This window comes from Bidens hawaiensis, unplaced genomic scaffold (genome assembly GCF_021521415.1).
Source record: "Bidens hawaiensis isolate Kalapana, Puna unplaced genomic scaffold, B.hawaiensis_p1.1 tig00045248_1, whole genome shotgun sequence".
Lineage (NCBI taxonomy): Eukaryota > Viridiplantae > Streptophyta > Magnoliopsida > Asterales > Asteraceae > Bidens > Bidens hawaiensis.
Genome location: NW_027498028.1, coordinates 84,381 through 100,662, shown reverse-complemented (window position 1 = coordinate 100,662; position 16,282 = coordinate 84,381). Strand labels below are relative to the sequence as shown.

At 36.9% G+C, this 16,282-nt stretch overlaps 1 protein-coding gene across 1 annotated transcript; it reads right to left on the bottom strand.

Annotated features, from left to right (window-relative positions):
- Positions 1-1,752: 1,752 nt before the first annotated feature.
- On the bottom strand, positions 1,753-3,838 carry LOC143595482 (uncharacterized). Its single transcript, XM_077074476.1, has 4 exons — positions 3,663-3,838; positions 3,167-3,453; positions 2,764-3,020; positions 1,753-2,652 (listed from the first exon to the last, which is right to left on the bottom strand). The coding sequence occupies exons 1-4, from the start codon at positions 3,836-3,838 to the stop codon at positions 1,753-1,755; spliced, it is 1,620 nt and encodes a 539-aa protein (XP_076930591.1).
- Between the last annotated feature and the right edge of the window lie 12,444 nt (positions 3,839-16,282).

Sequence of the window (16,282 nt, the reverse complement as noted above, 5' to 3'; positions counted from 1 at the left end):
TCAATTTTATGAGTGTGTTATGAATGTCAATGATCAGTTTGTAAAAGTATATCTGTAATAAGGAATTATGTAAGTGAACTGTGCTATGACTATGTTAGGTGCATGTGGTATTTATTTCATCTAGAAATTCAGAATACACGACGTTTTTGGTAACGTTAGGCTCTTCATTGGACTCAGGAATTATCAATATCTTTAATGATTCTGGTGAGGTTGCCCTTGAAAGTGCAACGTATAGTTGTCCATGTGCAAAGACTGGATGTGGTAGATAGACGCTTATTTTGTCGAGTAATTGTCCCTGGCTCTTGTTTATTGACATAGCGTAGCAAAGCCTTATCGGGAATTGTTTTCGTTTCATCTCGAATGGCAACTCGTTGTCTTTGTGTGTTAGTGTTATCCTAGGAAGATAGACACGATGCCCTATAAATTTTCCTGTCATAATGCGAGCTTCAATTATACTTGGTAAGAGTTGTGTGATGATTAGTCTCGTGACGTTACATAATCCCTGAAAAGGGTTTACGTTCCTAATAAGTATTATTGGCGCGCCAACCTTTAGTTCAAGAATGTGTGGCGGTAAACTTTTAATGTTTAGTAGGTTAAGATACTCCACGGGATATAGGGATTCGTTGTCATTGCATTCACCTGGTTGCGTAACAATTGAGTCTATGCTGGTGTATGTTTGTGTTGTTCCTGGTGTTATGCTAAGTATAGCTGAGTTTATTTTATGTACTGTTTCGTTCTTAGGACAAACAATAGCCTTAGATGACAATGTTGCAGCTGATGGGTTCTGTAAGGTTTGGTCATCGTAGATAAACTTGATAAGGTCCATTAGCGCACTCTCTTTGTTTGGTATCAAGTATTGTGTCGGTATTTTTACTTTTTTGGTATGTTCCGGGTCGGTAGGGTCAGGAGTTCCTACATTTCCGTCACCTATGGCTACTAACCATGATGAAAACGAAGAGATTAGATCTCTTTGTTGAACTGTTAGGTTTGGTTTATGAAGTTGCATGTTTTCTGTCAGCTTGTACACGTTGAAGTGTGCCAAAGGTGATGAGACCTTGGTAAGGAAGATGCCATTATAGTAGCCTTTGAAGCTTTAGGTATTATTGGTAAGGTCTGCCTAAAATCACCGCCAAGCAATACAGATCTGCCACCAAATGGTTGATGGTTATTATTGAATAAGTCTTTTGAGTGACCTGTCTAGTGTTTCAAAGCATTTTTTGTCATTCATTGGTGCTTCATCCCATATGATAAGACTTGTTTCCTTTAGTAGTTGAGCAAGTTGTGTATTCTTTTTGATGTTGCATGTTGACTCGTCTGTCATGTCTAATGGAATTTTAAAGCGGGAGTGGGTTGTCCTTCCTGAAGGCAGTAACAATGAGGCAATACCAGAGGCCGCGACAGCCAAAATGATTTTACTTGTGGATCGTAGGGCGGCGATAATTGTTGTCCATAAGAATGTCTTGCCCGTTCCGCCATGGCCGTATACAAAACATAAGGCTTGTTGATTTGATGACATAGCAATCATGACGCGGTCATATATCAATCTTTGTTGTGGGTTTAGTTGTGCTAGAGAGGATAAATGTTCGGCGGCTAACGAAATGTCGGATATATTTCACCATTCACTGTACGTATGCATGTGTAAGAATGACAACCCTTTTGGTAACCAAGTAGCATACGTAAGTAAAAGGCTTCACCACAGCTTGGATGTATGTATATGAGTCTTCCTATTGTGGCTTGTGTGTTCAATGATCGTCAGACCCATGATCTTGATTGTGATCTCCATGAATACTCTGTGAGGTAGTCTATGTATCGTAGGTGACGTCCAGAAGTGTCATTTCTGGTGTTATGTAGCCACTCAGTTAACGTGGTTCGTCTGTTGTACATGTTGGTGGCAACATTATCAAGATGATCATTGTCCCTAAAAGTTATGTTTTGCATATTCTCTAAATGAACAGCAAGGGTTTGAACAGCTGGAATTCTATCATGAATATAGAAAATAAAGATCCTCCATGATGCCTCATGTGGGCATATGAAACAACCGTCAAGGAAGTTTTGGATCTCGTTAAGACGTGATAAGTGTTGTTGTGAAGGATCTGTTCCGTCTTGTATTTTTGTTACGGTGTAGTGGACACGATCGACACCCTTCGATATATATTTGAAAAGATACTTGATAAGCATGCTCCAACCACAATATTCAACGTTGATGTGAGCCATGAAATGCAAAGAGAGGGTACGATTGTATGGAACAACGAAGCCGTTGTCAAGTTTGACGTCACCTTTAATGATAGTGAAACCATCTATTTGGCGTTTGTAATGCACATGGCCTTTGTTGTCAAATGATGTCTCTTGTTGATACGGTTTAGGGAAGCTCTTGGAACATGTACCTGATGACATGCATGGTGATGTTGGCCTTAATAAACCACACGGGTCATGAATCATAAGATCAGTAACAATCTTATAAAGATGTGGATCAGTAGAAGGATCTGGAATTTGCGCAGAAATGTAACGGTCAACCTCGGACACGTCTTTGATTTTGTACATTGGAGTTACCCACGGAAGCAAGTGGCAGTGTGGAAGACCTCTCTTCTGGAACTCAATTGTGTACACATCTGTGATAAGGCGAAAACAAAAGTAATGACAACATATGATGGCCTTCACATAAAAGCCAATTCAATTGCAAGGATACAGTAAAAGGAGTAACTCACATGCTACAATTTCACCAAAAGGCCTCTTTGTCTTTAGAAATTTGATCAGGGACTTTACCTTCATTTGGAAAACTCTAGCAATGATGTCAGGACGGTCTTGCGGTTTTAGTGACAGAAAGCCGGACATGTATCTTTCTATTTCTGGCCACTTAACATTACATGTAAAAGTGATGAAGTATTGTGGAACACCATGGACTCTACAAATTGCTAAGGCGTCTTGATAATGCTTGTACATATAACGTGGACCGCCAGTAAATGAAGATGGCAGGAATGTACGCTTTCCGATGTCTCGACCTTCAGTGTCACCACGCTGCACTGCATCATGTATACCTTGTAGGAATTCAGTACGGAACATCTTTTGGTTATTCCTTATATAGTCAAGTCAGTTTTCTTCGATACACAGGTAAGCATCAACGATGAACTGTTGTAACAGACCACCGCCCCTCAAAAGTAACGTGTACAAATTGTGTCGATCATGAGTAGATAGCTATAGTACATGTTGACAGTTAGACGCTTGTCTCGTGAGTCGTCAGGGACACGTAAATAAAGCTCTGGTGACCATCCGCTATCGCCATACGGGAAAATCAATGGGTACTGCAATAGCATATACAATTTATGTAACTTGCTTATCCGTTGTGGTCTATCATCTTTATGGCGGATGACAATGTCATATTGATGACACATAGGGTCACCATCAGATATAATAGCACCAAGAGTCCCACCAGATGGCCGTTCATACGTACGAATCCTGTCAGACCCATAAAGGCAAACGCTAAAACTTGGGGTGTCAGTAGAGGAAATGAGATCTCTAGCGTTGCGAAAAGTTTGACCAATTCATTGCAGTGTTCAAGTACACGTAACAATGTACTTACAATTTCAGGGTTGAGGCGAGATTGATTTTCATTAGTAAAAGCATGAAGTCTATTTGAAATTTCATTCTCGGTATCGTAAATATACATTTGCAAAAAGCGCGGTCTTTCGTTAGATGGCGGACAAAGGGAACCTAGCCAGTGACGTATCTGGCCAGAAATCTTGAAAACATATGGACCAGAGCCTCGATTAATAGTATTATTAACCTTAGCACCGAAGGATGTCATGGAGAAAGCAGAGTTGTAAGCCCTAATGTTCGCCATGAATTCACTTTGTTGAAAAAGATGAATGATGGTGCTATAAGGTCTTCTAGGAAGTGGTAAGACAACACGACCACCTTTGCAATTGTATTTAAGATGTTGACGCGAAGATGCATACGCTAACCATTCATCGTACTAGAAAACAGCACTACAAAACTCACACACCCTGTGACAATCCCCGTTATCAATGTAGTACGGGGAGATAACATTAGAATGTTGGACATCAGACGATTGACAGGCAGCAGCGTTAGATGACTCACATCTCATGCCATGGGTTGACATCAGTGATTGATTAGATGGCGTTTGAGAATTAAGACGCTGTCGTTTATGTTGTGACATGTTTAAAATATCAGTTTCGTTGTGTATGATAAACGAAGGATGTATCGTAAAGCAAAAACAACATTGGCTACTAAACTATGAAACAGAAAGTAAAATTTACTCTAAAGCAATAATGCAGTCTACTATAAGTGCATAAGACGTACCTAAGAGCAGCCCCAAACCAACATGAACCAATAAAGCTGTTACAAATAAGAAAGTGAACTTGCGTCATTAATGCACATGAGCTCATAACAAACCGTCTGATTGTAAAACACAAAAGTAAGACATAATGCAAATAATTAGACACTCTAATAGATAACTACCTAACGGTATATAGAACCAAAAATAATTTAACTTCTTTTGAGTTTCACTTAAAAGATAGTTCTGTAGTTAGTTATAATAGTAAGTATATAATTTATATGTTTAGAGTGCCAAAGGGAGACAGTTAACACAGTGGTAACAAATTGGCTAATTTGAATATTAAACTATAAAAAATTAAAAATCTAACATGTTGGGTATCTTTAAACCTAAGTTTTGAGCACAACTAACAGATGCTTCTGATGGTTAATATCAAGCTATTAATATTAATATCATTGTATGGCAGAAGGTTAATTAAAACAACAGAATTAAGATAACATGTAAAAAACAAGTTAAACAACAATACCAAAGCCCCTAGCCGTGTTAAATTACTCACCAGAGGTTTAATTATGACTCCGAATAGTGCAGTATAGCATTTGATTAACACACAGCGAACCTCCTCCTACCGGTCAGGGCACTTCCGAGGAAGCGAGGGGATGAAACTGTTGACTCCACGTGGAAAAAAGACTTCGGCTTTAACGCAAATCGTAAACTCTAATATGCAAAATCGAGCTAATATAAACACACAAAATCATGTGAATCTACTTAATATAAACATATATACTAACCGAATACCGATGACAAAGAAGTGAGATAGGGTGGTTGTGTGCGCCAGTGAAGTCGGATGTTCTCAGGTGAAGCTCCTTCAAGTGATGGTGTGCTCCTATAAGTTGAATCAGGTCGATGGTGACCCAAATAAAAACCCTAAATTGTTGCAAAGCCAGAAACACAAAATTGAGATAGGTAAAGTGGTAGACTTCTTTAACTGGGAAAAGTAACATAACAGGTGGAAAGGCAATTAACACGTGTCAGCTACAAAAAAGATAGCTATCTGGCACTAAAAAATTAGTCTTTAATACTCTCCAATCTGTACCTAATAATCATCAGGGACTGATTTGTCAGTCTTCGACCAGTAACGGATGCCTAGTCCTAAATAGTGGTTTTGGTAACTAAAAGTCAGTCCCCATTGCATGGCACCAACAAAGATTGATGGTTAGTCTCTCATACATAAAATTCAGTCTTTGATTTGTCCTTGGGTACCAAGTCATTTTAGTCCCTAAAACATTTCTTCAGTGACTGTAAATTAGTCTCGGCACCTATGATATTTCAGTCTCTAATTTATAACTCTAGGGACTGCAAATCCATCCTCTAAACAAGACTAATTGTCCCTAATACGTTTCGTCAAGTTCAGAATTTTATATAAAATCAGTTTCCAATAAGAAGTTTTAAAGACTACCAAGTAGTCCCCAATACAGCTCTTTAGAGACGGAATGCCCGTCCCTACTGATTTCATCAATAAAACTCTTTAGAGACTCTTTGTCCAGATATGTCCTGAATAAGGAGCCCTACATATATATTTAAACTGATTTTCAGCATCCAATACTCTACTAAAAAGGTTGATTTGCATCAAATAGTTAGAACTGAAAATCAGTCCTTGATTCTTTGATATATAAAAGGCGGTCAAGACTGAAGATTAGTCCCTAATTCGATTCGTTTTGGGAATACTAAGAAATGTTTTCGATCTCTGATACATTCTTTAAATGTTAAAGACTGAAGTTCAGTCGCCTTACATTTGGGTCATTATGCATTATGCATTAGGGAATGATTTTCAGTTACCAATAAGTTTCCTTCTAATACCATATATATCCTAGTCATATTTGTGACTAACTTTCAGTCTCAGATAAGTTTCCACACTATTAGCGACTGATTACCGGTCACTAATATCGGTCATGTAAAATCAGTCCCAAATATTATTAGTAACTGATAAATCAGTCACAGATACTATGTATTCGAGACTGATATATCACTCCCTTATAGTTTAGTCTCTAATGGTCACTTTTTTTGTAGTATAATTCCTCCAATTTCTGGAGGTCATATTTCGGGCAAAACTTTTTATGCATAATGTTGGGATGAGAAAATGACTAAGGAAGATTGGAATCTTCTCAACCTCTTCAGAAAATGGCTAAGTATGGAAACCGAGCACACTTAGGCATCCGAGCAAGCCTAAACTTAGTCAAGTAAGGTATTTTGCTTTCCGAGCAAAGTCATCTTTTAGAAGTCTTCTAAGTGTTAGTTCGAGCAAGCTACACTTCATCAAGCAGGGTTTGTTTCAGAGCAAACTCTTGACTTAACCAAGCTAAAACCAAGTATATTGGTGGATCGAGCAAGGTTCAATAAATTGTGGTCCCAGCACACTTGAAGGAAGTTTATTAAAGAAATTACTAAAGACTTCCAACGAGCAAGGTTCAACCTCGAGCAAGGCTACAGTGTCACCAGCACACTTAACTTGTTCAAATAAGTTAGGTAACAAAAGGTTGGAGGGATTCGAGAAGAACAAGTTTGCTCATAGGATATATATCGAGAAAAGTTTGATATAAATCAGAAGATTAAAGTCCGCTTGATGAATATTTTCTAAGGAAAATATTCTAAGTAAAAGTTACTCGGAGAACTGTTCCCAAGCACACTTAATGGTTACCAGGTCTGCTCGACAAAGACAAAAGATGCCAAGCTTACTCGAAGACATGTTTACATTTAGTAACTTTTGTAGTATGTTTTAGAATCATTTAGTAGGGTTTCTAGAAGGTGTCAGGTGTGTCTATAAAAGGAAATTTTAGTGCACGCCTATGACACAGACGAGGACGAAGCGAATATTATGATTTGACGGCTGTCTCTTTCCTGAAAAGAATATCTTCGTACGGAAAAGGATGCCACAAATACAAACATACCCCCTAGAAACCCTATTCGATTTTCGTTGTATCTTTCAAAATATAAATGGAAATATTTTGAGTTTATTTGTGCGTTTGTTACTTTTATGTCCTTATCAGTAATCATTTGAGTATCACTGATTCCGCCTTTGATATTCATCATTCTTTCACAAAATTAACATTCCGTAACCTTCTTGTCAACACGTTTGTGTGGGTTACGAGTGTGATTGAGTGAGATAATCGGGACCGACAAGTGGTATCAGAGCTTGTGTTGTTGCATTTGTGAAGAACTATTGCTGATTTGTTGCCAAAAAACTGTTGATTTTGAATATGAAGAATGACGTCAGCTGACAACTGTTCCATTGATTTGTGACGTCAGTTGCCTGTTTTTTTCATTTTTCTTAGGTCTACGGTTGTTTTGAGGTTTAAAAGTGCTCTTTACTCAGATTTACTTTGATTTCTTACCTTTTGTTTCTAGATCTTGTTATTATCCACCTAGATTCATCAGATCTGAGGATTATTTCACAGATCTGGTTATTTTCAAAAGTGTATTAAGTTTAAAGTAAGTTTTGTTTCAAAATACCAAAAATATGTCTGGGATAATAGATGAACAAGAGGCTTCAACTAACAAAATTCCAAGATTGATAGGTCAGGAAAATTATATCAAATGGAAGATTATGTTTGAAACTACCGTGTGTTATAATGATGTGTAAATGTGTAATTCGATCAAAACTGGGCCTTATGTCCCTGATGGCACAAACAACAATCAAACGGTTGAAAGACATATGAGAAAGAAAGATGATAAAGCTCTGTCTATGCTAAAGCTTGGTCTGTTTTGCGAAATACTGACAAGTGTGGCTCATCACACTACTACAAAGGCTATGTTTGATGCCATTGTGGAAATGTTTGAGGGAAACACTGAATTAAAAGACATCAAGAAAGACAGACTAAAGCAGCAGCTAGATAGATTCAAGTTCAAAGAAGGAAAAAGATTGAAATCTGTTTTGCATAGGTTTGTTGCTATTGTCAATGAAATCCGAATCACTGACCTTGCAATAACAGACTTTGATCTAAACAAGAAGTTATTGTCATCTTTGTCTGGAGAATGGTATATTGCAAACAAATTCGTCAAGGAGAAAGCCAACTTTCCAACTTTCAAGCTTGATGATGTGATCTGCGTTTTGCAAGCTGTTGAGCATGAGATGATAGAGAACAACATGATTAAGGAAGATAAGCCAAGTTTCCAAGTGGCTAATGCTCATATTGCACCTATGGGAAATATGTCTACCAAGAACCAACAACGAATCCCAATAATTGAAGAACCAAGTGAGTATGGTGGTGAAACACCAAGAGTGTTTGTTGCTGGTCAGCTAAGCAATCAAAATGGACAGTCAAGATTCAATGTTCAATTGGTTGATGATAGTGATACTTCATCAATGGCTAGTGGACATGCTCCTTATGTTGCTGGAAATGTGAATCATGGAAATGATTATCAAGATCTCTTCTCCATGTTTACTAAGTCTTATAATGCTTTTGTAGCCAAGAATCTGATTCATACTAGGGTAGTTCAAGAAGATCTTGAACAAATTAATGCTGCTGACTTGGAAGATATGGATCTGAAGTGGCAGGCTGCAATGTTAGCCTTGAGAAGTAAGAGGCTGTACAATAGGACTGGAAGGTCTTTGGTCTCTGGTCCAAATGACATAATAGGCTTTGACAAGTCAAAAGCAATCTACTGTAACTATCAACAACCATGACACTTTGCTAGAGAATGTAATCAGCCAAGGCAATTTCAGAACAACAATCAACAAAGAAATCAGTTTCAATTCCAAAACCATAATCAGGGTCAACAAAGGCAGCTCAACAACAACAACAACTTTCAATAGCAAAATCATCAACAACAACCATATTAGATAAACAAACAAGTCCCTCCACAAGCTCCTTTTAATCAGAACAGAAACAATGCAAATCAGCCAAGAAATCAAGGGAATGTTGCTTTAGCTCAACCACAGCAAGAAGGTGTATTTGATTGGAGCAACCATGCTGATGATATTGAAAAGGCCAATGTAGCATTCATGGCAAAGATAGAGAATGAAGCAAAGTTCTTTTCATCTCAGGTACATTTAAATCTCAAAAATCTTGAATTGCTTGAAATGAATGATTCTTTGAAACTGGAAATTGGTAATTTGCACAGTGAATGCTTTAAGAAACGAAGCATTATTAATGTATATTAAATGAGTGAAGTGGCATATAACAACCAAATCAAAAGTTTTGGAACAAGATTGTATGAACAGTTACATCATTCAGTCAATATATGTTACTGAAATTGAAGAACTGAAGAAAATGTATCTTGATGAGAAGTTGAATACTACTCAACTTCAAGTTGAGGTAGACTTTCTAAAGAATTTGGTGATGGAAATCTTTTGAGTTTATTTGTGCGTTTGTTGCTTTTATGTACATTATCAGTAATCATTTGAGTATCATTGATTCTGCCTTTGATATTCATCGTTCTTTCATAAAAGTAGCATTTCGTAACCTTCTTGTCGACACGTTACGAGTGTGATTATTTGTGGTAAGTTGAAAAGTATCAAGGAAGGAGATAAGTATAAAGTTGTTCCTCCACCTTTTAATTATTATTAGTCATTGAAAGTGGATAAGGAAAAGAGAAATGCTTACCTTAATCAGTTTAGATAGGTGTTTGGTGATAGAAAGGAGTTTGTTGAAAATTACAAGTTGGTTGAGGTTGATGACAAGGGTGATTTTGTAATGAAGGCTGTTGAAACAAAGGTTGAAAACTCTGTTGGTGTGCAAGTCTCAGAAGATGACTATGATAATAATTTATTGGATAGGGATGGCATGAGTGATTCAAGTGACAAAAGTTCAAGTAGTGAAAGCTTAAAAGAAGAAAAGAGAGGCAAACAGAAACCAAAGAACAAGATTCCTTTGCTGCCAAAAATAACTCCCAAAATGAGAAAAGAGAAGAGAACACAAATCATTTGATATTTGTGATGGTTCCAAGGCAAATAAGAACAATGAAAGATCAACCTACAAAGTGCCACAAACAAGGGAAAGTGTCAGAGAGAACAAGAAAACAGAAGAAACCATAAGGAAAGATTATCTATTCATTCCTGTCTATCTTGTCTTCTCTAATCAAGAATTGTTTGATGTTGGAGAGGTGGAAAGCATGGAAGAATATGAAAAAAGGTGGACAAGATTTAGAAGCAACAAAGATAACAAACCAATCAAGATGGAAAATATAACCTTTGTCAAAAGTTCATTTAGAGACAAGACATAAAGATTGAAGAATTTGTACATTTATCAATTAACTATGATGGTCTCTTTACTCAAAAGACTATTGGAGTTGATCCTCCAAGACCAAGTGAAGGGTTTAAAAGGGGAAACTCAAGTGAGAGCTTCAAAGGGCAAGTTTGGTGTAAAATTTGTGATGTGTATAGACATCATACTGATTCTTATAATGAAATGTTCGCCTATAAACCAATTCATGTCCCTGACACAACAAAGTTTGGACAAGACTTTGGTTCTTACAAGAAAAAGTACAATGATTACTTAGGAAAGGGTAAGAAGATGCTTGATGATCCAGTCAACAGTGTTGGAGAGGGAAGTGAGAAAAGAAATGAAACAGTTGACAAGAAAGAGAAGAAGAAGGATTTGATAGAGAAGAAGGCTCCAATGAATAAACAACCCATCAGAATTAACCCTGATGTGGATTCTAAATCAGTGAAATCTGTTGATTCTGAAAAGTCACCAAGATGTGAAGAGAAGATTAAGAAGAATGTGTTCAAAAGAACTAAATGGTGATGAGAAATTTCTTTTGAAACATGGGTTTGAGCCACATGGATTTTTGTGGAAACCTAGAACATAAACACAAGTAACAATGATTAAAAGGGGATATGTGATTGAAGAATGCAAAATCATAGTTCCTTATGTGGGAGAATTATGTGAACATGGTTATGAATCTGACGATTCATGTGAGATTGTTTATGAGGACCCCAAACCATATGCAACAATTGGTCTTGTTGTTGATGATTTGCAAGCTGACTTAGCTAGTATTTCATCACTTAACTGATTCCTTTTCTTTGATTTGTGCAGGAACAGTCCACACCAATGAATGATGTATGGTATATGGACAGTGGATGTTCCAGGCACATGACCTGTGACTAGAGGTCACTGGTAAATTATGAAGAAAAGTTTGAAGGAACATTTTCATTTGGGAGTGATGAGAATGGAGGGAAAATTGTGGGGAAAGGCATTCTCACTAATGGAAAAGTGTCTTTTGATAATGTGTTCTATGTGGAAGGATTACAATATAACCTATTGAGCATATCACAAATCTGTGATAAATGTTATAAGGTTGAATTTGATGATTCTCATTGTTTCATTCTCAAACCTGAATTTGTAATTCCTCCTGATATGATAATGATGATGGCTCCTAGAAATGGAAACTTATATGAACTGAGAATGAAAACTTATATGAACTGAATTTGCCATTTCTAGAGGTGGTACTTGTTTTGTATTAAAGGCCACTGAAAATGAAACAAAGTTGTGGCACATAAAGATTTGTCATGTCAACTTGAAGAATATGAACAAACTTGTTAAAGGTGAGCATGTCATTGGTTTACCAACAAGGGAGTTCAAGCTGGATGACAAGTGCATTTCATGTCAAAAACGAAAGCAGCATAAATCATCACACAAGAGAAAGCTCATAAACTCCATTGAACAAGTGCTGGAAATGCTTCATATAGATCTCTTTGGTCCTGTGAGTATTCCTAGTATTGGGAAGAAGAGATATTGTTTAGTGATCTTTAATGATTTTTCAAGATATACTTGGGTTTACTTTCTGAATTCCAAGGATGAGGCTACTGAATTAATTAAAGGTTGTGCGACAAGGATTGAGAATCAACTAGATCTGAGGGTAAAGGTTATGAGAAGTGACAATGGGACTGAGTTCAAGAATGGGGTTATGATTGAATTCTGTCAAGCAAAAGGAATTCTTCAACAATTCAGTACCCCTATAACTCCTGAATAAAATAGTGTTGCAGAAAGAAGAAACAGAACATTAACTGAAGCTGCAAGAACCATGATAGCAGATGCTTATCTGCCTGTTACTTTCTAGGCAGAAGCTATCAACACTACTTGCTATGTTCATAACAGAGTTCTTCTCAACAAAAGTCAAGACAATACTCCATATGAGATTTTGTTCAAAAGAAAATCCTACATCAAGTTCCTCAAGCCTTTTGGATGCAAGTGTTTTTTGTTGAATACCAAAGACTACCTGAACAAGTTTCAATCAAAATCTTTAGAATGTTTCTTTGTTGGATACTCCACACACTCAAAAGCTTATAGAGTCTATGTGAAAGATCATTTGAGTGTGATTGAATCTTCAGATATGATATTCAATGAAAATCAATTCAATTCAGTTGATGGAGTATCTTGGTTATTTTATCTTGTATTTAAATATTTATCCTGAAGACTTTGATGAAACTTTGTATAGAACAAGTCTCCATGAAGAAAAATCTGAAAAGAAGGTTGATTTGGACAAATTATGGTCAAAAGTTGCTAACAGATTTGCTGAATTTTCTTTTGATAAAATGCTTCTGACATCAGAAGATGAGCAAAATGATAATCTTGAGCAACCACCTGTTCAAGAAAGTCATGTCATGAATGATGTGCAACCTGATAACTAGCATGATCAAGAACAAGATGAAATACAATCAACTTTTGAAACTTTGTTTCAAACTTTGAACATTGGAAGTGATATTGCTACAACATCCGAACATAATGTTGAAGAAGAGGCTGAAATGAACAATATAGCATCAGATGTGGTCATTGAGGAACCTGATCTCAATGATACAAATCTTGACTCAAATATTACTTCAAATCAAATTATCCAAACTTCCTTTGTTGAAAGAAATCATCCAACTGAGAACATAATTGGTGACCTTCATGAAAGAGTAACAAGAAGTGCATCTGAATCTGCAAACATTTGTGTGTACTCATGCTTCCTATCCCGAATTGAACCCAAGAACATTGTTCAAGCTTTGAAAGACAACATTTGGGTAGAAGCAATGCAAGAGGATTTGGTTAACAAAGGAACAAATCGCCTTGCTTCTTAATTTAAATGGGGAGGCGGTGAATGAATTGGAGAGAAAACAGGATGTTGAGGTGGTGGACAATGAGGAGGTGAGATTTGATAACAGTGTTCCATCCGGGAATACGTCTTTTGATTATGATTATGTGGAGGTTGAAGACGTGACAGCTAAAGAATATCCTGACTTATATACTCAGTTCAACAACTCTGATGAAGGAATTCCATTATTAACGAATGAGCACTTTCAATTAGCTGAAGAACGTCTAAAGAAGGGGAAAGAGAAAGTAAAATGGAAGACTAAAGTATCTTAGACTGAGTCACAAGATGTCTAAGATGAACAAGATGATCGAGGCATTGAGATACGCTGAATGTGAAGATTATAAGCAGTCAAAGGCTCGAGAATCAGCATACCAAATGAAGAAGTTTGTAGCAGTGAAGACGGTCAAAGGTAACATTATCTCATGGATGTATGAGCCTGATCTGAAATGGGAGCACGAGGTTCAATACTTCAAACACATTGCTGACGTGTTTACTATGACACGTTAGGATGTTCGTGCACTAGCTACTAAGTCATTCATGAATCGAGGAGGAAATCAGATGGCTGATTGATTCTACCGCCACTTGGTGCATGAGGTAATTTATGGCTTTAAAATTTTCAAACCACAAGTGCCTACACGTAAATATATCAAAGAGATAGATATGCATACCGATTGGAGGAAACTGGTACTTAAAGTAAAGTCGTCGCGTACTTTGAAGAAGGTTCTTGTAAAGACTTTTCCTCAGAGTCTTTATAAGAAGTTTAATCGATGGTATTACGACAACAAGACCATCGAGGCAGTAATTGTATTGGGTACGGGGTTGAATACTGAGTTTGAGTATGTTATGCATTTGGGATACATAGTTGTGTTGATTGGAAGACTAGCAGATTCAAGAAGTGAAGACACAAAGAGCTCGAGACGAGGGGGAGTTTGTTGATGCATCGCTTTACGTCTCGATCTTTGCTTTAAAGTATTTTGTAATTAGACTAATGTATAGGGGTCTTTTGGTAAAAGTATTAAAGTACATTCGCTAATGTAAGGCTCATTCATTAGAGAGCTAATAACGAATGAGCTACGCGTGTTTATTCGTCCTCATTCGTTAGGGGATGTTAACGAATGAGGGTAACGTATGTGTTCATTCGTTTAGTTAACGAATGATAATAATGTATTGATAACGAATGAGGCTCATTCGTTAGGGCATGTCTAACGAATGAGCTCATCGTCTATATATCCCTTGTATGTTTATTTCTAATTAACAGTTCTGAATCATTCCAATTTCCTCTCGTTACTATGTCCAAATATTCTCTTAATACACACACTAACACACAGTTAACGTAAATCATTATAAACCTAAATCTATTCAAATCAATTGACTAGATCCGTAACATAATAAGCTTGTAATCAATCATATCAAGGCTTCTCAAAATGAACTATTGATATTAGCCGTAATGGTGGTGGTGGTCGTGGTAGTCGTGATGGTAGCAGCTGCCGCAGCGGCGACGGCGACGGGAGAATGAGCAGCAGGTAGTAGTGGCAACAACAAGTAGGAGTTGCAAGAGCATGTAGGAGCGGCAGGAGCAGTTACATGTAGCAGTGGCAACAACAGGTATGATGTAACATTTCGGATTTTCCGTATTCGTATTTGTTTACCCGATTGGGGAATGTAAATAGGATATTTCATATTAATAAAAACTTGTATTTATTAGTAATTAACTTGATTTAACTTATTTTATATTTTCATAACTTTCAAACTTGTCAAACAACCCTTAGAAACCATTAAAATCGCTTAAAATGGCTAAAAATGCATTTTGGGAACTATAAGGACTGGAAATGTCAAAAATAAAAATCTGGTAGGAATCCACCCTTAGTGTAGCGCGACGGGGTCCCCTAAACCCCATCAAGATGTTCAACCGACGCGCAGATCAGTTTTGTGTTATATTTGGTTCGTGCATTGTTAAATCCTTCCTTAAACGACCCTATATCTCGAAAATTAAGCCCCAAGTTACGTTCTCTGATAATATAACATGTCCATGTTCAATTTCTTGTTGATCAAACCGAAATCTTGGTTAATTGACCCAATTTGGTCATAATAAGCTTATTTGGTTTCCTTAATCGAGATATTACCTAATAAACGAATTGGGAGTGATATTTAATCAAATCAAATTCATAAACCCTAAAATATTCTGCAACATCAGCCTCCATCGTCCACCAGCCGTTTACTTTGGTGTTTTTTGTGTTCTTCATCAAGTTTTCATCTTTCGGTTTAACTTTCAACTTCCAAAACCATTTGACACGCGTTTTCTCATAGTTCCATTCATCTTCCGGGTAGGTTGTCTTCTGTGATCGCATTTGTTTTCATTCAATTTACAAAAACCCTCAATCAATTTTTGGGATTGAGCGAGTCTCGGTGGTCAATTTGATTCCAGCCCGTTTAAGGGCAAAATAGTCAAGTCCTTTGACTATTTGATGTCTCTAACTTCTAGTCGGAACTACATTTCGGGCCAAAAGAATTTTTTGTTCGTCATGAAATTCGGGTGTACAGGTCAGAACCCGACTCCCAATTCGAAGTTCGGATTTTGAATAGTACCAGCTCGCTTAAACATTAAATATTTCATATCTTGAGTTTCACATGCTGTTTAATCTGATTCCGGATGCATTATGCTCGGTTTTAATTCTACTTTATTTTTATTATCTCCAAGTTTCAGGTTCATTTGTGTCGGATCAGTTAGCACGTTATATTCCTCATTTAACATTATTTTATTATCTCGCCTAACTTATAAGGTATGTAATTAGTATTACTCCCTCCCCTTTTTTTCTGATTTCAAATACTTTTTTTTGGGGGGGGGGGACTATTTTTACGCATATTGTAGGATGTTTATCTTGGATGATTGAAGTGATTGAAGAACTTAGTTTAGTTTGG